We start from the raw sequence: 19,777 nt of genomic DNA, 5'->3' as shown, positions 1-19,777 counted from the left end.
GTAAACGTTGCTTTATTTGGTTTGGTATCCGTATTTGCATAATAAATTTCATCCTCTTCATCTCCTTCCTCTTCCATGTCCATGTCTGTATGTTCCAAAAATTCAAAATTCGCTATAACAGCTGCTTCTGTATGTAATATCATTGCTTTTCTGCTATAGAAGATGGCTGTTGCTGAAACAATAAATCACATATAAATGTATAACAGAATCGTAATTATCGTAATGCAGCTTAATTCTCTTAATTAAGTTCGTATTGTTTTAAAAACATAAATATATTTATTTATCTCTACCTTTTTCGGATGTCCCCCGGAGTATAAAGCCAGCGCCACACGGTGCTTGTTTTCGTGCTGGATTGCTTGTTGGATGAAAATACTGCATTCTGATTGGTGCATTTCCATCCATCTTCGGAAAAGTACCAATCAGAACGCAGTATTTTCATCCAGCAAGCAATCCAGCACGAAAACAAGCATCGTGTGCCGCTGGCTTTACATCGGATGATTCTTGTCTGTTCTGTGTTCCCTTATTTCCATTTAATGCTGGAGTATTCATTTCATCTGAGTCTGTATTATTATGATATGTCCCACCGCGTATATTTCATTTCTCGTCTTTCGTTATGAGTCACTGCGCAGACATGCTCTGCAGGCGGAGCAGTGACTCTCATTGGGTGCATTCAGTACTACAACTACTCACTGAGCGCTCAATGAGCTTTTAAGGCTCGTCTACAATAGCTGTAAGAGTAAGGCTGTAAAGCTGTAACGTAAGCTGTCAGCGAATGAAAATATTTCATTTCGTGTCTTGCGACCTTACAGCCTTACTCTTACAGCTAATGTAGACGAGCCTTTACATTTGATCGGTATATTCTTTTAGATTTAAAAATATACACCAATCAGATGCAAGAGCTCACTTAGCGCTCAGTGAGCGGTTGTAGTACTAAATGCACCCATTCTTCTCGAATCGGAATGCGTTCCGAAAGTTACAAAAAAACGGGCACTAACTATTATGTAGATATATATGTCCGCGAGTGTACATTGCTTGGAAAGCACTAATTATTTTTCACGTTTTAACCATGGCCGTATTCCAAAATTCACTGCCAGCGCTGAAAAGTTATAGTTTGCGTGACACAAACTATATATTTTTAGTATTAGCAGTGTATTTTGGAATACAGCCCACATTGTTTGATGGTTGAAAATTTTCATGGAAATGCACAACTTACATGTAAAGAAGAATATAGATGAGCAAATTAAAAGTTCATGTGAAATATTTCACGTTTTGAGAATTTACATTTCACGGTTAACGTTTGAATCAGTCATTATATTTACTTACATTATATTATTATATTACATTACAACTATAAATTTTAGCTGCATAATGCTTATTAATACGTTATACTTTACATTTTGTATACTATAATTATATTTATATGTTAATTATCTGTATTACAGAAATATTACTTTTCACTTTTTTACAATTTATTTTTTATATGAAAATACAGTGAAAAGTGAAAAATGAAAAAGAAGTTCACGAGAAAGATTCATGATCGCTGCTCTGAACTAGTGCAATAAGTTAGAATGATAAAAAATAGTCTCATTCTAGTCTCAGAAAAAAAAGTTGTCTCATTTTAACTTAAGCCAGCGGCACACGGTGCTTGTTTTCGTGCTGGATTGCTTCCTGGATGAAAATACTGCATTCTGATTGGTGCATTTCCATCCATCTTCGGAAATGTACCAATCAGAACGCAATATTTTCATCCAGCAAGCAATCCAGCATGAAAACCAGCACTATTTGCCGCTGGCTTTATTGCACTAGTTCAGCAGTGCAGCTATAAAGAACATACCCCTAGTTCTGAACCAGTGCAGTTCAAGTGCAGCACTAGTTCAGCTGAAAAGAACGAACCCTGAGTCTGTTCTTTTTAGCTGCACTGCTAAACTGGTGCAATAAATTAGAATGAGAAAAAATATAGTTATCTCATTCTAACTTATTGCATTAGTTCAGCAGTACAGCTAAAAAGAACAGACCATCTATGACTACGTTTACACGGCTTCTAACTTCGGCTTAGTAACTACCGTAGTTAGTGCAGTCTCGAATCCGATTAGAGTATATTTTTAGATCTAAAAGAATATACCAATCGAATCAAAGAATTCACTAACTACGGTTGTTACTAATCCGGATTAACCTTACCGTGTAAACGTAGTCTATGTCGCCCATCCCTACCCACAATTTCTCACCATTGGCCTGATTGGCTTCCATTTCCTTTCCCCGAGTCGCTGATTGCGGTTTAGTAAATGCTCTTGAAGAAGGATCGGAAAGAATTTAGGATTGTTCTTCCACGTTTTGATTAATAGGTACGTTTCAAAATGCTTCATTATTATCTATTTTATTACAATGCGTTAGAAGTAATTATTCTTTAATGGCTATCAAGATAATTTTGAACTTTATTTCGAAATGTATTTTCAGCTCTTACGAGATGATAGGTTAATGTCGCGTGGTACTAACAGCTTTTACACTTGTGACAATTATAATGTAGTTGAAACCACAAATCGACTTGCAATTAATATGTTTTCGTATTTATTAAAGAAAAAATACAAAAGAGTGTCAAAAGATTAACAATAATCTCAATATGGAATGATTGTTTAACGGCATATCTAGCTTGGTTAGATCACGTGTTCATAAATTATTTTTGGTAAATCTTGGGTCTCCTTTTTCGAAAAACTGAACTTACAGAAAATATATCTGTTTTATTCTAACTTATTGTACTAATTCAGAAGTTAAAAAAAGAATAGATTTCTTGTGAAAGGATTGGTGTAAAAGCTACTTTACTGCTTCTTTTTTTAAACTATTTTGCATACCTTATATATTTTGAATTTCTATATGTACCTATTTAACTATTTTGCACACCTTATATATTTTGAACTTATATATTATATACTTTATGTATTTTGTAAACATTAAATTGTTGGGAGAAATTATCTCATTATTGTTTTTCTTTTTTCTTTTTGTAAGTAAATGATACTGTTAATTATCTTAGATTTTTAATTTGTCAAGATTGGTATTAATCCTTAGTTAATAACAGTGAAAATGTTGATATTATTTGATGGATAAATTATAATATAATGTATAATATAAATACATAACATTATTGTTAAATTAATAATTAATCATTAATTTAAATTACAGTTTAAGTTAATTCTCCATCATGCCACCAAAAAAGTCTATGGAAGAAACTGATCGTTTGACTCGTATAGCAATTGTAAATTCAGATAAATGCAAACCTAAGCGATGCAGACAAGAATGTAAGAGGTCTTGTCCTGTAGTACGAATGGGAAAACTTTGTATAGAAGTTAACCCAAATAGTAAAATAGCATCCATCTCAGAAGAGTTGTGTATCGGATGTGGTATCTGTGTCAAGGTATATAGACATAATCAAGTTTTATAAAAATATGCTTATGCATTATAATTAATATATCAAATTAAATTAAATTATTGAATTGAGTTATAAGATTTCATAATTAAAGTTATATAAATAACATATGTACATTTATATGTTCTTGAATATTATATAGAAAAGATTAACAAACTGTCTATTAAAGAATTTGGATAATATTTAATTAGAATGTATGTTATATTAATTATCGTGTAGTGATAATAATATAAATAAATAACTAATAAGAATAACTATCCATAAGAAAGATAAGAAATAATTAGTCATAATACTAATATTAATATCATACAACTGATATTAACATTATAATTAATAATAAAAATTTATTTTTGCAGAAATGTCCATTTGAGGCAATATCTATTATTAATCTTCCTAGCAATTTGGAAAAGGAAACAACACATCGTTACTCAAAAAATTCATTTAAGCTGCATAGACTTCCTATTCCACGTCCTGGTGAAGTTCTTGGACTTGTAGGAACTAATGGAATTGGTAAATCGACTGCCCTTAAAATTTTAGCTGGGAAACAAAAACCGAACCTGGGCAGGTTTTCTGTATGTAATGTTCTACAATATAATTTACGTATCTATATATGTAAACATAGATTCTGGTTGGTTAACACTTTGCCGGTCGCTGTCACGTACGCGTGACTTTTGCTCGCCGACGGTTATCGGCCGCTGTCATGTACGCGTGACTTCGGTTCAGCGCGGCAACAATGTTTCCACTATGCTTCTGTTTTAACTATCCCGATTGTCTTTTCTTGACATTCTTTAATATCACCGTCGGCGAGCAGTAGAACCCGCGCGAAATTCGCCGACGACAGCGTAAAAGCGATGCGAGAAGTAAGCGGCCGGCAAAGTGTTAATAGGACGAATAACGAGTGGTTTTTTTTTTTTTTTTTTTTGTTTAATAGGATCCACCGGATTGGACGGAAATTTTGAGTCACTTTAGGGGTAGCGAATTGCAGAATTACTTTACCAAGATCTTGGAAGATGATTTAAAAGCACTTATCAAGCCTCAATATGTCGATCAAATTCCTAAAGCGGTAAAGGGCACGGTGCAACAACTTTTGGACAAAAAAGACGAATGCAAAAATCAAATGCTAATCTGTGAAATGCTCGGTAAACTTCGAATTTTTAGCAGTTTTTGTAGTTTTTAGCAGTTATGTATGTACACTGGGATGCATGCTTTTATATTAACATGCATTTCTTTTAGACTTGTTACACATACGTGATCGAGGTATCGAAGCACTTTCTGGTGGTGAGCTACAACGATTTGCGTGTGCGATGGTATGCATTCAGAACGGAGATATTTTTATGTTTGACGAGCCTTCTTCTTATCTAGACGTCAAACAACGTCTTAATGCTGCCGTAACTATCAGATCCCTTATTCATCCAGATAAGTAAGCATTAATTTTATAAAAGCCTTGCGACTGATCAATTGTATATTCAATGTACGTACTATTGTACAATGTATGTACTATTTGTAATTAATTTAACAGATTTATAATTGTGGTGGAACACGATTTGTCCGTCTTGGACTATCTGTCCGATTTTATTTGTTGCCTGTACGGCGTGCCCGGAGCATATGGGGTCGTTACTATGCCATTCTCTGTAAGAGAAGGAATAAATATTTTCCTTGACGGATTTGTTCCTACGGAAAATTTGCGTTTTCGTGAAGAATCTCTCGTTTTCAAAGTAGCAGAAAGCGCAACTGAGGAAGAAGTTAAGCGTATGAATCACTACGAGTATCCCGCGATGACAAAGACCATGGGTTCATTCAAATTGAGCGTCGAGAAGGGTCAGTTTACTGACTCGGAGATACTTGTACTACTAGGAGAGAATGGAACTGGTAAAACGACTTTCATCAGAATGTTGGCTGGTAATTTACCGCCGGATGATGGATCGGGTGAGTCAGCATGTAAATCTAGAATATATATAGTTTGTCTGATAAATAACTGGATAAAGAACCGGATTAATGTAAAATTACTCGATATATAATGTTCGAAATTATGTTCATTTTTCAGGCGATTTTTGGGAGTTTCTTCCCCTTTGCTTCCTCTTACCTTCCCTTTACTGCATCTGCACGCCCACTGGCCATAGATCTGACAATTTTGCTTTCCGCTTTAGGACTGCTGACATCGTAACATTTAAGAAGCGCTTATCAATAGCTGTACAATTATTTGTAATTACAGCTACTATAAACGCCTATGATGTTAACAACCCTGAGACGGGAAGCATAATTATCAGATCTATGACCAGCGAGCGTATGATTGCAGTAAAGGGAAGATAAAGGAAAGTAAGTGGGAGAAAATTTCCGAAAATCGTCTGAAAAGTGAAAGTAATTCCGAACACTCATATAATAAAAATTCAATCTGGTTATTCACCAGACAGATGCTATATGCAAAAACTCCGTTATTTGCAATACAATTGAGAATAACCAGATGATGACTTCATCCGAGGATATAAGTTGTAAAATGTAAAATATCATTACATCTGCAGAAAGTATTCCTCAGCTTCATATAAGTTACAAACCGCAGAAGATAAGTCCCAAGTCGCAAGGCATCGTCAGACAGTTGTTGCATGAAAAGATTAGAGACGCGTACGTGCATCCGCAGTTCGTGACCGACGTGATGAAGCCTCTGAAAATTGACGACATTATGGATCAAGAGGTACAGAATCTCTCTGGAGGCGAGTTGCAACGTGTTGCTTTAGCTCTTTGTTTGGGAAAACCCGCTGATGTTTATTTGATCGATGAACCTTCAGCATATTTGGATTCTGAACAACGTCTGGTCGCTGCAAAAGTCATTAAAAGGTATTCGGTTTTCATCAATAAAAACAAAGAATCAGTTTCATCGATATACGGATATTGATACATAATTTTTAAGTTTCTCTTTCGATTTTGCTGCACTTGCAATTGTTTAAATTGAACAGTTAAAAAGAAAAAAACGAATAAATATACGATTAGGCAATGGAAACGAGATATATAACTATTTACATTTCAGGTTTATACTGCACGCGAAGAAAACAGGATTCGTAGTAGAGCATGATTTTATAATGGCAACATACTTAGCTGATCGCGTGATAGTATTTTCCGGTACGCCGTCATTAGCGACTACCGCGCACAGTCCTCAGTCTTTGTTGAATGGTATGAATAGATTTTTAGAACTATTGGGTATCACTTTCAGGAGAGATCCGAATAATTTCCGACCGAGGATCAATAAGAATCAATCAGTGAAGGTACATATAAATCCTAGCTAACACAAATTATTTCTCAAGTATATGTTTACCTGCTATTTTTATATCCTAACGGTGAAAAATAAGATTTATTTTTATTTTAATCAATTCTTTATCTTACAGGATTTGGAACAGAAGAAGGCTGGACAATATTTCTTCCTGGAGGAATAAGATATGTAGTATTGTATATGGCAGCATATATAGAATATCATTAAGGATTTTTTGTAAATCTTTACACTTTTTAAATGCCGGGAATGGACTTTTTACGATATAACATCGTAAAATATATCAACGCTATGTATTTCGCGATGATCTAGGGTATTCAATAAAACTTGAGAACGTGAATACTTTCGCCGGTAAAATTGTCATCATTTTACTATGTGAATGAAGCAAAATGTATAGCCATGCATAGCTGTTGAATATCTGAATGAATAAGTAGGGTGAATTGTGTACAGAAAAATTAAAAAGGCACCGCAGATATTGATTTTGTGCATTTATTAGTTATTTATATAATTTGTGTATATTCGATGTGTGAAACGAGAAAATCGCAATATCACGAATCCATTTAAATGTATGTTCGATGGAATAATATTAAACTGCAAAAAGATATGTGAGCAAATTATTGGATAAATTATTTCGTTCTGGATTGAAGGTGAAGGAACGACTTGAGTTATATCTGTATGGATAAAACTAAATATATATACAGTTTCTTCTTCATTTTCTTAGATATTCACTCTAAATTAGTACTACTCCTTCCTCTTTTATAATTTTCTTCTACCCAATTCTTTTTTATGATTATTGATATATTTTACTGATTTCATTAGAATGAAGGTTACTTTTGGTTTTTTTTTTCTTCATGTTCTCCATGTAAGTAGTAATGATCAGATCTTGTCATATAATAATAATAATATAATTATCATTTGGAATATCGAGTGCATTAAGAATACAAGTTCGACTTTTTAACTGTATCCAGAGGTTGTATTTAATGCATATTCGATAAGATTTACCGATATGTAAATTCCTTGTTTATCCTGCAGGACGTCAGCGTATATAGATGCAAATATAATCTGAAGGTCACCTGTAATTATACGATAACTTATCTTCTCTGTGTCATTTTATGATAAGTATTTTAAAGAAAAGAATTATTTTAGATAACGAAAAACGATGGTTGATTACGGAATATTTGCATTACGACTAGAGCTGATGGGAAATACCCGAGTATTTCCCGTATTACCCATATTACTCGTTTTATTCGTATTATTCGAGTGTCTATGTAATAAAAGATTGTCAGAAGAAATGATGCAATCGGACTCAGAGAATGGATAATCACATCCATAAAACGAAGTCGTTGCGAAATATACGTAATTTAGAGTGAGGCCACACACTGCATTTCGCCTGCATTCTATCTTCTGACGGAACAGCATATTTCCATACCCAACTTTTTGGACGCGACATAATTAATAGCAAACGCAGTTATTAAATGCAGGTTATATCTGATTACGATATTAAATTAACGTATGTCATCGAGACCGTCAGAAGTTTGACATGAAGTAGGCAGATAATTTAAACAAACACGAATAATAAAAGTACGGGTAATACGAGCGGGTACCCGGGTATTTTCAACATATTTCAGATAGTGAGCGGGTACTCGGGTACCCGGGTAATTCATTATCCGGTCCAAATCATCAGCTCTAATTACGACACAATTTGTCAATTCACTTTTTTTTCTTTTGATTTCTTTAGATTATCTGTGATTATCCGTGATTATATTCTGTACACATTTGCCAACAACAGTCTGCTTTATATGTGTTATATAGTTATTTTACGACTTGATTATGTTTATGATTGATTATTTTGCAATAAGTTAGAGTAAGAAAAAAAATAGTTATCTCATTTTAACTTATTGCACTAGTTCAGCTGTATAGCTTCAAACTGTATAAAAAAATATTTTTTTATACAGTTTGAAACGCAATAAATGTACAATGAAAAAACATAATTTTTGGAAGTCTCTTAGAAACAAGTCCTATTGGATTATTGGTTGCATCTCGATTTGCACAAAAAATAATATTTAAATCGCTTTGAAATTCAGTATATATTTTCCTAATGTGATAGTTCTAATTGGAGCATAATTCAATGAGCCAATAAACATAAAATTATTATTGATCTGTATTGTTCATGTATAATGCAACATTTATTAATAACATAATTTATGTTGCAACTTGTCTTTTGTAACATAAATATTTTAAAAATTATGTATAATATATCTATTTATATAAAATAGCATAAATGCTAAAATATATAGAATAGTAAAATTAATTCTGAATATGCAAGGTGTTGTTTTGAAACTCCTGATAGGATCTGATGAAATCGATGAAATCCAACGAAATAAAATATTCGAAGAATGTTCCATTAATTCCATATTTTAACATGTGTCTCAAATGTGAGAGAAAACTCTAATAATACATTAGCTCTACTACCATTAGTCTAATATACGTAATAAACAATTCCAACAATTGAAACGAAGATATTACTTGAGCAAATAAATAAATAAAATAAATAAATAAATATGATATAATATGAGCAAATAAATAAATAAATAAATAAAATCTATAAAATAAAACATTAAAAAACGTAGCTGAGGATGTTGAAATGTTTATACATTGGCCCGGTGTTATTTAAAAAGATTCTCCATATCTTCATTCCGACGAAATTGTACTTACTTGTGGAAAGTCGTCAGAGCTGATAACTGCAGTTAGATAATCAAGACTGTAGAAAATTAAGTCGGTTTTTTTAAATGAGGAAGCTTGTGCTTTAAAATAGGGAAAAAGAAATAAAAACTACTGCTTATCGGAACTGTGTTCAAAAACTTTAGCACTTGGGACTGTAAGCATGCGATATTCGCAGTTTTCCTCTAACGCGCGATCATCCGCAGGAACATACGCGTTCGTGCTATTGTTTCTAATATGCACGAATGTACTGTTTTGTAAAGGTAACCATTTGAGTTTATTAAAAAGAAAAAAACTGTTAACTTAAAGCTTAATTAGAGATTTGAGAATTTTGTAATAAATCTGTCTCTGGGAAAAGTTGTCCTACAATGGTTGTGTTAGTCAAAACTTAGAGAACAAAACTTAGAAAGAAGGTAAACATTAACTTTTACTTCATTTTTTTGAGAAGAAAAAAGAAACACTTTACGTGGAATCATTTTATATATCTATATTTTTAACCATTTTTAATTAAATTCCTGATTCTTATAGATAGATATATGTGAAGAAGTTCTGTTATTATGTTAAACAGCATGGAGATGGCGGTTAACAACAGCAGCACCGGAAGTGCAAAACTCAACAGAATGCGCACGGAAGTGTCAAATTGGAGAGCCACCAAAAGTCTGTCAATATCATTTCGAAATTGAAGCTTACACGACGAATAACAAGTACGTTCCTACATTATATGGTTGAATTTTTAATAAAAATGAAGAGAGAAAAAAGTATCTGCGCGGAAGATTTTGATTAAAGAAAAATGTATTACAGAAAATTGACCAAAGTTGGCTAGAACTTGTTGTATTTCTTAATTAATATAGAAAATTTTATAAACACGATCTTTAATACCATTAAATAAATATACACTGCTCAAAAGAATTATGGTATAGATAATTTATTGCCGAAAATTGGCCAACTTTGACGATTATTTCGCGAAAAATTATTGTAGACCAATAATTTTTTTTTTAATGAAGCTTGAAGTCTCTATTTTAAGAATGTATCTCCATTTTTTGCATGCGATGCACCCCTACCCCTATAACCCCTGACATCTGAAGGCATGTTTGGTATACTGAAAATTGCAAAGTTTAACGGAATGCACGGACGTGGACAATTTTTTTTCGGGGACGCTGTTTGCATCGTCATAAAGTTCAAATCTTCCCCTTGAATTTGAAAAAAAATGGAGTCGCTATAATTTTTTTTCGTAAAGTTACAGCCCTTCAAAAATATCGTTGTTTTTGGCCTTCGGGCCAAGTATGCACGCATGTTATGTGTGTTCGTGACAAAAAAGATAAGGACCCCGTGGTTCGTCAATAATTCCATAGTCAATAATTACTGGGGGTAGGTACATCGCATGCAAAAAATGAAGATACATTCTTAAAATAGAGACTTCAAGCTTCATTTAAAAAAAAAAAATTATTGGTCTACAATAATTTTTCGCGAAGTAATCGCCAAAGTTGGCCAATTTTCGGCAATAAAATATCTATGCCATAATTCTTTTGAGCAGTGTATATAAGCTGTAATGAAATATTGTTTGAAATATGGTTTGAAAACGTTTGTTTATCAGACTTCTTTGTTTCAGGGCATGCGACTCTTGTGATCTACCAACGAATTATTCAAGAATAAGTCCATTATCATGTGAGTGCTGCATAAGTGATGGATTTGAGAAAACAATACTTGCCATCAATCGTATGTTACCAGGTCCAAGTATTCATGTATGCATTCGTTCAACATATTAATATAAAATTCGACGTAGTAAAGCACTTTTATCGATATGAATTATATATGGGATGCCTTCTCATATAATATTTTTATATATATTTCTTATCATATATTTTTAATATTATTTAATATTTTTATGATAGATTCTTCGGTCTTCGGTTGAATTTTAATAATATTTATAATAATATTCAAATTAAAATTTTTGAATTGTGTATATAATATTAAAATAAAAGGGCTTTGCATACATAAGTTCAGTATTTGACATAAATATAATATAATATATTTGATCCCCGTATAGTATCCTTTTTCAGCGGTTTTTTCATGTTCTCTTCTTGTCGTTATTATTTTTTTCTTTTCAATAATGTATCGATATTCTGATACTATTATATTACAAACAAATGATGGTTTATCAGGTTTGTCTCGGCGATACCATTATTGTCGATCTTAAAAACGCAGCCGAGGGTATTGAGGCGACTATACATTGGCACGGTGTCTTTCAAAAAGGTTTTCAATATTATGACGGAGTACCATATGTGACACAATGTCCAATTCATTCAAATAGCATTTTCAGGTATGGCAATAGAAATAATTCAATATTAATTTTCTTTGTGTTCAAATAATATACAAAGTCCCGGAGCAATTTTTACAAAGCTCGTGGAGACATAGACCAGATTAAACATGAAAATCCCATATCATTTTACGATTCGCAATAGTTATGGAATTATTAATTACAGAAATCTGATAAGTGAGCATACGCCGAGATGGATGAACGTTGCAGCCGCTCGGGCCACGGTACGACCCAGTTGATCCAGTAACTGTTTCCGACGTGTAGTAAGACGTAGGAGCGGCTAGATAAAACACGAATAACGGCGCGTTGTCCTTTCTCTCGCCCCACATCGGCAACAGTTGATAGATAGACTGGGCCGTGCTATGACCCGAGAAGCTGCAACGATTTTCCAATCATCTATCTCGGCACGCGCCCACTCCTCAGATTTCTATCATTAATAACTCGATAATTCGTAAATATCGCAAAACGGTATGGAAATTTTATGTTTGTCTTAATCCGGTCTATGTCTTCACGAGAAAATTGTTTTGGGACACTTTGTATTTATGTGTGGTTTTGATATTAACTATATAATTTTCTAATATTTTATTATTTTTAGTAGTTTGTTTTTTATCTTTTTCAATATTAATACACATACACACAATTTGGGATATTTTTTCTTACAGGTATAAGTTTAAAGCAAATAATGCGGGTACACATTTTTATCATTCACATGAAAGTACTTTTCTAATGGACGGACAGTATGGAGCCTTAATCATACGCGATCCAGAGGATCCGTCTCTCGATACGTATGACGAAGATCTCCCCGAACACGTAATAATAATTAGCGATTTGTTTCATGAATTTTCATTGGAGCGTTTTCCCGGTCGATACAGATCAAAACAAGGACAAGTTCCAGATAATATTTTAATCAACGGAAGAGGCACTTGGACGGTAAGAAGAATTTCAATTTCGATTATCATTATTTGTATTAATAATGGTTCAAAGACTGGGAGTTAAAAATTTTATTTATAATACATCAATAAATGTGTGCGTGTAATATAGCGTGTAGGAGCCTTCAAATTTCTTTCTCAGTTGTCACCACTTTGCTCAATATACTTTCGGAACAGAGAAACAGTTTTAAACTGCATTTTGTCTGAGAACTTTGTAAAAGTATGAAGCCGTTTTGAAATTTTTTATAAAATTTCAATAAAAAACTAATATTCGAAATACTCTGGCGAGGAATCTATATGATTCATTATATCTTGGTATCGCCAATATATTCTTAGTTGTATTTGAAATTGATGATTTCTATAGAATCAAGAGACTAACAAGACGACTGCAGTTCCGCTTTCAACATTTAGAGTCGAAAGCGGAAAAGTATACAGATTTCGCATGATCAACGCGTGTGGTACAGTTTGTCCGGTAACGTTGACTATTGAGAATCATACATTGCAAATAATTGCTACAGACGGCGAAAACGTGGAGCCTGAATTGGTAACTGAGATTAACAGTGCTTCAGGTAACGTATACTCGATATTTTACTTAATTGTGAGCCACATACAAATTGTATCCTTTACTTTTTATTGATATACTCAAGCGAATGAAGAAATAAATGTTTGGAAGTTAATGTAGCTGGTTCTCTTCGTGGTTCTCTTTGATAAATAAAATGTCATAGATATACTGACGAATGTTTCATGAATGCAGGTGAACGTTACGATTTTAAAATAAACGCCTCTAAAGTAGGGGGACAATATTGGATACATGTACGAGGAAGCGGTGAATGTGAAAATGAGGGTTTATATCAATTGGCGCATCTCATCTATGACAATAGTCCTGAATCGTCGTTATCACCAAGACCAGGATATTCTGGTCCACCTCAAAGTGAGAATATAGTTGTAAGTATATTGTATATATTTATATTCTGTATATTGAATTCATATATAGCATGATATATTAAAAAAACATTTCAGATTAATCCCTTAAATTCCACAAATTGCGAGATTGATCGCTGTATACACCATTTACGCAAGATATACTCGCCAAAGGAAGATAAAATACCATTGAATGTTTCAGCAGATGTAACATTACTATTGTCATTCAACTTTTTTGATTTAGATCCACCAGAATATATGAATTTGTTTAATAGGAACACATCAGAGGATTATCAGAAATTCTTTGGTAAATATTGTTATTTAAAAAACGAAATGAAGAAAAAAGTTGGGGATATTTTTGAAAGCATATATAAACATATGTTGAATATTATTGCATTTTTATTCTTGTACAATACAATATATGATAAAATTTTTTGCGCATGTTTTCAGTTGCTATCGATAAGTCCCATTTAATTAGTATGATCAATAATATTTCGTATCAGGACCCACCATCACCTCTTATTTTGCAATCTTCTATCTTGCAATCAAAATATGCAGACAAATATGGATCTCAGTCTATATGTACAGATAATTCTATATCATCCACGTGCACAAATCCCTGCATGTGTACTCATGTTTTATCAATTCCGTATGGTGCACTCGTTGATATAATGGTCATTGATAAAGGTAAGATATTCAAATAAAAGATACATCTTGCAAGGCGAGGCAGTTTTATAAATATCTATTTAACAGATATATACGCACATAAATATGTATATACATATACATATTTAAAATATTTTAAAAATATCTTATGATACTTTAGTAATGTATTCTGGAGTTTAATTAAAGTCGAAAAATCTAATATAAAAATATTGAAACATTAATATTTTTTATGCCATTAAAAAGTTATTATTATTACATTCGACATTTGATATTAGAATTTTACGTTGCTACATTTGTTGTATGTATTAAAAAATTTATCATTAATTTTCTATGTGGCCGTTTTGAGATAATATTTATATAAATTCATTAGCATAAATTAACAATTGTAACACGTTAAAACAACTGATGAAATGTTATTTTCCTGAATTATAAAGATTAATTTTATGTGTTACAGATCCCGTACCAAATGTGAATCATCCGTTTCATTTGCATGGTTACAGTTTTTGCGTAATATATTCGGGTCAGTTTGATAATACTACAGACACAAATAATAAATTGGATATGTTAAACTTATTGGAAGACCATAGTAAACGTATGCAAAATGGCGAATATAACTGTGGTCCCAAGGATACTGTAATAGTTCCAAATAGCGGTTATGTCATTTTACGTTTCAAGGCTAATAATCCAGGTTAATAGTGTTATCATACCATATATATTGTATGAGGTCTGTCCCAAAAGTATCCGACCTCCGCGTATATCTTTGTCTTTGGGCAGCCTATTGTGGAAAACAGGTATTCAGTATTTAAAGTGGACCTTTAGGAGTACCTCCACCAAGCGACACGACCCAATAGCTGTTCAGTTGGCAACGGTACGCAATTGTGTGAGCGTCGAAAACTTCGAGCGTCGCATTTCACAATGACTGCATGAAATGTAGCTGCTCATTTATCTCACCTGATTCAGGAGTTTTTGACTAAACACGACATTATCCAACTTCATCAACCTCTGTACTGTCCAGATAGCCCTGTGTTGAAACATCCGTTGAAGGGCACAAGATTTGACTTTATTGAGAAAATAAAGCGTAATGCGACGAGGGAGCTGTTGACTATCAGAAAAATGACTTTCAGAACTGCTTTCGTAAGTGGGTGCACCGTTAGCAGAAGGTCATTATTTCGGAAGGAAACTACTGTGAAGGCGACGTTGTCCATATCACTCCGGAATAGTTCTTTCTCATGATACAGGCAAAGGTCGGATATTTTTGGGACAGACCTCATATATATACAGTATACAATATACAGTATACAGAGTATACTCTGTATATAGTATACAGAGTGTACCAAAAATCTGGAAACGGTCGAATATTTCATAAGCTATACATTTTAGAAAGAAATGTTTCAGACAACAGTTATTTGGTTCGAAGGAGGACATAAGACGGTGTTATTGGATTGACCTTGAGTGAACGTTTCAAGGTCATACGGAGTTCAACTTTGTTTTTTTAAATGGAACCCCCTATTTTTCATCACATATTCTTGTAGCTTATCTCGAGAGCTTTCCAAAACACTATAAATAAGTTATATTTTATTGAATATTTTCGGAGTTATGGGGCTTGAAAGTTACGATACCGCCGGCATTAGCCAAGATGTACGGTCGCGGACATGAAGGTTGTCACTTTTTTTTTAATAACTTTCGGGACGCATCCCGACTCGAGAAAGATGAGAGCTGCTACTCCGCCTGCGGAGCACGCCTACGCAGTAATTCACAACGAAAGGCGAGAAATTAAATATACGTGGTATGACATAAGTATGTCAATAATCATTGCGTTTAGCGGAGAAAACTGCTCAATGAGCGACTAATGACTATTAGTCCTTACTGTTAGGTCCTTACATTCAAATACCAATAACATTGACAAATTATTCAACAGTTGCTCAACCGTTGAGTGTCGTGAATGCACCCAATTTTTACATTTTGAAAAATCAGCGGAGGGATAGATACATAGTGCAAGTCATTCAAATGGGAATGCGTCTTTTGCAAGGTATTGAACAGGTATGTATATTAACAAGTATTAAATTTTAAGTGAAATCGTATTTATTTAGTCACTAATCACTGAGCGGTTTTCTCCGCTGAACGCAATGATTGTTGACATACTTATGTCATACGACGTATATTTCATTTCTCGCCTTTCGTTGTGAGTTACTGTGCAGGCGTGCTCCGCAGGCGGAGCAGCAGCTCTCATCTTTCTCGAGTCAGGATGCGTCCCGAAAGTCATTAAAAAAAAAGTGACAACCTTTATGTCCGCGACTGTACCGCGTGGAGGTTGCACGGTCGGATTTACACTCTTGTGTGTGTGTGTGTGTGTGTGTCACAGCAGACATAAGGACCCCACAGTTCGTCATTCTCGTAGTATTTAATGACTCCAAACCCTCTCTGCTGTGTGTGTGCGTATGTGTGCGTGCGTGTGTGTATGTGTGTGTAGGGGTGTATGGTTTAGTTGAGTAAGTGTTCAAATTGACCTCCGTCTGCTGCTTGACAATGGCCTAGCCATAGATAAAAATTATTTAAAACATTTCGTCTCATCTCTGCCGAAATAAGATCGACTTGGTATTATACGTTCCCTAAGGTTTGCAAGGTTGACAGGTTTTGTTTCGTATACATTGTTTTTAAGATATCCCAAAAAATAATCGACAGGAGAAAAATCTGGTGATCTAGTAGGTCACTCTATTTTACCACATTTTCCTATCCATCGATTTGGAAAAGTATTATCAAAAAATTGCCATACTGCTACTACATAGTGTGGGCCTGTACTATCTTGTTGGAATCAAATATTTTCTATGTTCCCATCAAACATATTTTCAAGAGCGAGTATGACTTCATTTTGCAATAGTTCCTGACAGGTCGCCGCGTTCAAATTTCCATTAATGAAGAATGGTCCGACAATACGTCCACAAAAACCCGCCCAAACGTTAAGTTTTTGGGAGTATCATGCGGATATCACGCATCCAGTGAGGATTTTCATCATTCCAATATCGGCAATTATGCCGACCGCTACATTCAATTCAAAAGAAGCTTCGTCGGAAAAAATTATATGATCGAAAAAGTTATTATTATCATTGTATCGACACATCATTTCGTCGCAGAATTCATTTCTTCGGTCAAAATCATCTTCCGATAGCTCCTGAGTGATTTTAATTTTGAAAGGATGCCATTTCTCTTTCACTAAAATACGATGAATGGACATTATATTAATCTCATGCGCCTGTGCTTCCTTGCTCAAAGTAGAATGAGGATTTTCAACGAATGTTTGTATCATTTCGAAACTCTTATCCAAGTTTGCCGCTAATTTCGGTCTGCCAGTGCGTTGTCGGTCCTTGACGGATCCTGTTTCATCAAATTGTCTGACCGTTTTCTGGACTGTAGACTTTGAAATCGGTTCACGATTTGGATACGTATTGTTAAATAAAGCAGCTACTTGTTCACAGGATCTAACGCGGTCACCACATCCTCGCATCATCAGTAAAGTAATTTTTTCTCTTTCAGACAAAACCATTCTGGGTGCCACTGAACTTTCACTCAGTTGCTTGTCGTAATACGAACAGTGTGTCGTAATACGAAGAGCTGAATGTATCCAGGATAGGAAAACGTTCGACTATAGGTCAAATCAGATTAATGTAGAACGATTAATGTAGCAAGACTTTTATTGGAAAAGAACTATGAAAAGTATAATAATTTCGATATCTGGATTTTCCCTTAGTCTATGGTCCGCATTCATTGAATCTTCTACCGATTCTTTTCAGAAAGAATTACTATGAATTATGCGAGGATATGGCGAGGACCATGTTAAATCCTTTGAACAAGTAGTTACTTATCTCTGCTGTGACACACACACACACACACACACGCGCGCGCGCACGCACACGCCCGCGCCTACGCCCACGCCTACGCACACGCACACGCACACGCACACGCACACACACACACACACACACACACACACACACACACACACACACAAGAGGTGTAAATCCGATCGTGCAACCTCCACGCGGTATACCTTGGCTTGCCGACGGTATCGTAACTTTCAAGCCCCATAACTCCGAAAATACTCAATAAAACATAACTTATTTATAGTGTTTTGGAAAGCTCTCGAGATGAGTTGTAAGAATATGCGATGAAAAATAGGGGGTTCCATTTAAAAAAAACAAAGTTGAACTCCGTATGAGCTTGAAACGTTCACTCAAGGTCAATCCAATGACACTATCTTATGTTCCCCTTCGAACTAAATAACTTTTGTCTGAAACATTTCTTTCTAAAATGTATAGTTTATGATATTATTATATTCGACCGTTTCCAGACTTTTGGTACACCCTGTATATAATATTATATATAGTACATATTATAAATATATAAATATAAATATAAATACATACACATAAACACGCACACGCACACACACACACACACACACACGCGCGCGCGCGCGCACGCACACGCACGCATGCACGCACATACACTACAGTATATATTATAAATATATATATGTATGTATATGTATTCACTCCTTCTCTCTCTTTCTCTCTCGCTCCCTCTCCTCTCCTCCCTCCCCTTTTCCATTTTTCTCCTTCCCCCAATATCCCTTTCTCTCTCCCTCCCGCCCCCTTTATCCTTCCCTCTTTCTCCCACTCTCTCCCTCTCTCCTCTCCCTTCCTCCTTCTCCCTCTCTCACGCCCACCCTCCCCCTTCTCTTCTCTTTCTAATATTTATGCTATATTACAGGTTGGTGGTTTTTTCACTGTCATTTCGTTTGGCACACCGTGACAGGAATGAACGTTGTTATACATGTTGGAACAGAAGAAGACTTACCACCTATACCACCACATTTTCCAATATGTTAAAGCTGGTTGTCATTAGATTATATATAATTAATTCAATTAATTCTATGACGAAAATGGAACTTTATCTTTTTAAAGACAGAGAAAGACGAAAAACAATTTATGAAAGTCATTAGGTTCATTTATCGCAATAATGAACAAAATAAATAGCACATTTAAATTGTTGTATACTATTGGAAATATGCGAATAAATGTTTAATTAAAATTATATATATATATATAATTTTTAATAATTCTCTAATAAATGACTTTTTCAATATAATGTTTTTATATCCGGATTCTAATGGTGCATCCTATATTATTTTGCCCTGTGTCCTTCCAGGCTTTCATTAATTTTTGGTTACATTCTGAATTTGACCTGACCAACATAATTATTTTGAGATTACAAACGTCTTACTTATAGACATGGTATACTGTGTGTCCTTCTAAATTTCAGGAATGGGGGTAGAGCTTACGTAAAAAATGATCCGTTCTGTTTTGTGTTTATACGTTCTTTCTTGCGAGAGAAGGGGGAACAAGGGGAGGAATTTGCCATAAATGTAATATATGGCAATTGCTTCCTCTTATTCCTCTTTTTCATTAAATAATAATATTGAATAAATATAATAATATTGTTACGGCATTGAATTATTGATTAGACAGAAGACGGATAGCGAGCGGCAG

General features: G+C 34.2%; 2 protein-coding genes across 3 annotated transcripts; both read left to right on the top strand.

The window, feature by feature from the left end:
• The first annotated feature begins 2,028 nt into the window (after positions 1 to 2,028).
• Positions 2,029 to 7,281, top strand: pix (ATP-binding cassette sub-family E member 1 pix). Of its 2 annotated transcripts, XM_011136822.3 has the most exons (9): positions 2,029 to 2,342; positions 3,175 to 3,406; positions 3,775 to 3,990; positions 4,350 to 4,557; positions 4,652 to 4,838; positions 4,938 to 5,344; positions 5,938 to 6,250; positions 6,441 to 6,675; positions 6,796 to 6,843. In XM_011136822.3, exons 2-9 carry the CDS (start codon positions 3,194 to 3,196, stop codon positions 6,841 to 6,843), a joined length of 1,827 nt encoding a protein of 608 aa, XP_011135124.1. In that variant the 5' UTR covers positions 2,029 to 2,342; positions 3,175 to 3,193. The 2 variants fall into 2 exon arrangements, with proteins under 2 accessions (XP_011135124.1, XP_025159902.1); XM_025304117.1 differs by lacking the exon at positions 2,029 to 2,342 and having other exon boundaries at positions 3,194 to 3,406; positions 6,796 to 7,281.
• Positions 7,282 to 9,524: 2,243 nt separating this feature from the next.
• LOC105180631 (laccase) lies at positions 9,525 to 19,296 on the top strand. The gene is made up of 11 exons (XM_011136823.3): positions 9,525 to 9,661; positions 9,967 to 10,102; positions 11,008 to 11,140; positions 11,561 to 11,718; positions 12,378 to 12,645; positions 13,009 to 13,213; positions 13,399 to 13,589; positions 13,665 to 13,872; positions 14,016 to 14,252; positions 14,686 to 14,919; positions 18,999 to 19,296. Exons 1-11 carry the CDS (start codon positions 9,562 to 9,564, stop codon positions 19,115 to 19,117), a joined length of 1,989 nt encoding a protein of 662 aa, XP_011135125.2. The 5' UTR covers positions 9,525 to 9,561; the 3' UTR covers positions 19,118 to 19,296.
• The last annotated feature ends 481 nt before the right edge of the window (positions 19,297 to 19,777 follow it).

Source organism: Harpegnathos saltator, unplaced genomic scaffold (genome assembly GCF_003227715.2).
Source record: "Harpegnathos saltator strain DR-91 unplaced genomic scaffold, Hsal_v8.6 scaffold59, whole genome shotgun sequence".
NCBI classification, from domain to species: domain Eukaryota; kingdom Metazoa; phylum Arthropoda; class Insecta; order Hymenoptera; family Formicidae; genus Harpegnathos; species Harpegnathos saltator.
The sequence above is the reverse complement of the archived record's forward strand: the minus strand, read 5'-3'. Positions and strand labels throughout refer to the sequence as shown.

Excerpts from the sequence above, each read along its gene's own strand:
- pix (XM_025304117.1), top strand. The coding sequence starts at position 3,194 with ATGCCACCAAAAAAGTCTATGGAAGAAACTGATCGTTTGACTCGTATA. Across the intron at positions 3,407-3,774 it reads GATGTGGTATCTGTGTCAAG|AAATGTCCATTTGAGGCAAT; the intron begins GTATATAGACAT and ends TTATTTTTGCAG. Across the intron at positions 4,839-4,937 it reads TCCCTTATTCATCCAGATAA|ATTTATAATTGTGGTGGAAC; the intron begins GTAAGCATTAAT and ends TTAATTTAACAG.
- LOC105180631 (XM_011136823.3), top strand. The coding sequence starts at position 9,562 with ATGCGATATTCGCAGTTTTCCTCTAACGCGCGATCATCCGCAGGAACA. Across the intron at positions 11,141-11,560 it reads TACCAGGTCCAAGTATTCAT|GTTTGTCTCGGCGATACCAT; the intron begins GTATGCATTCGT and ends ATGGTTTATCAG. Across the intron at positions 13,873-14,015 it reads GGATTATCAGAAATTCTTTG|TTGCTATCGATAAGTCCCAT; the intron begins GTAAATATTGTT and ends GCATGTTTTCAG.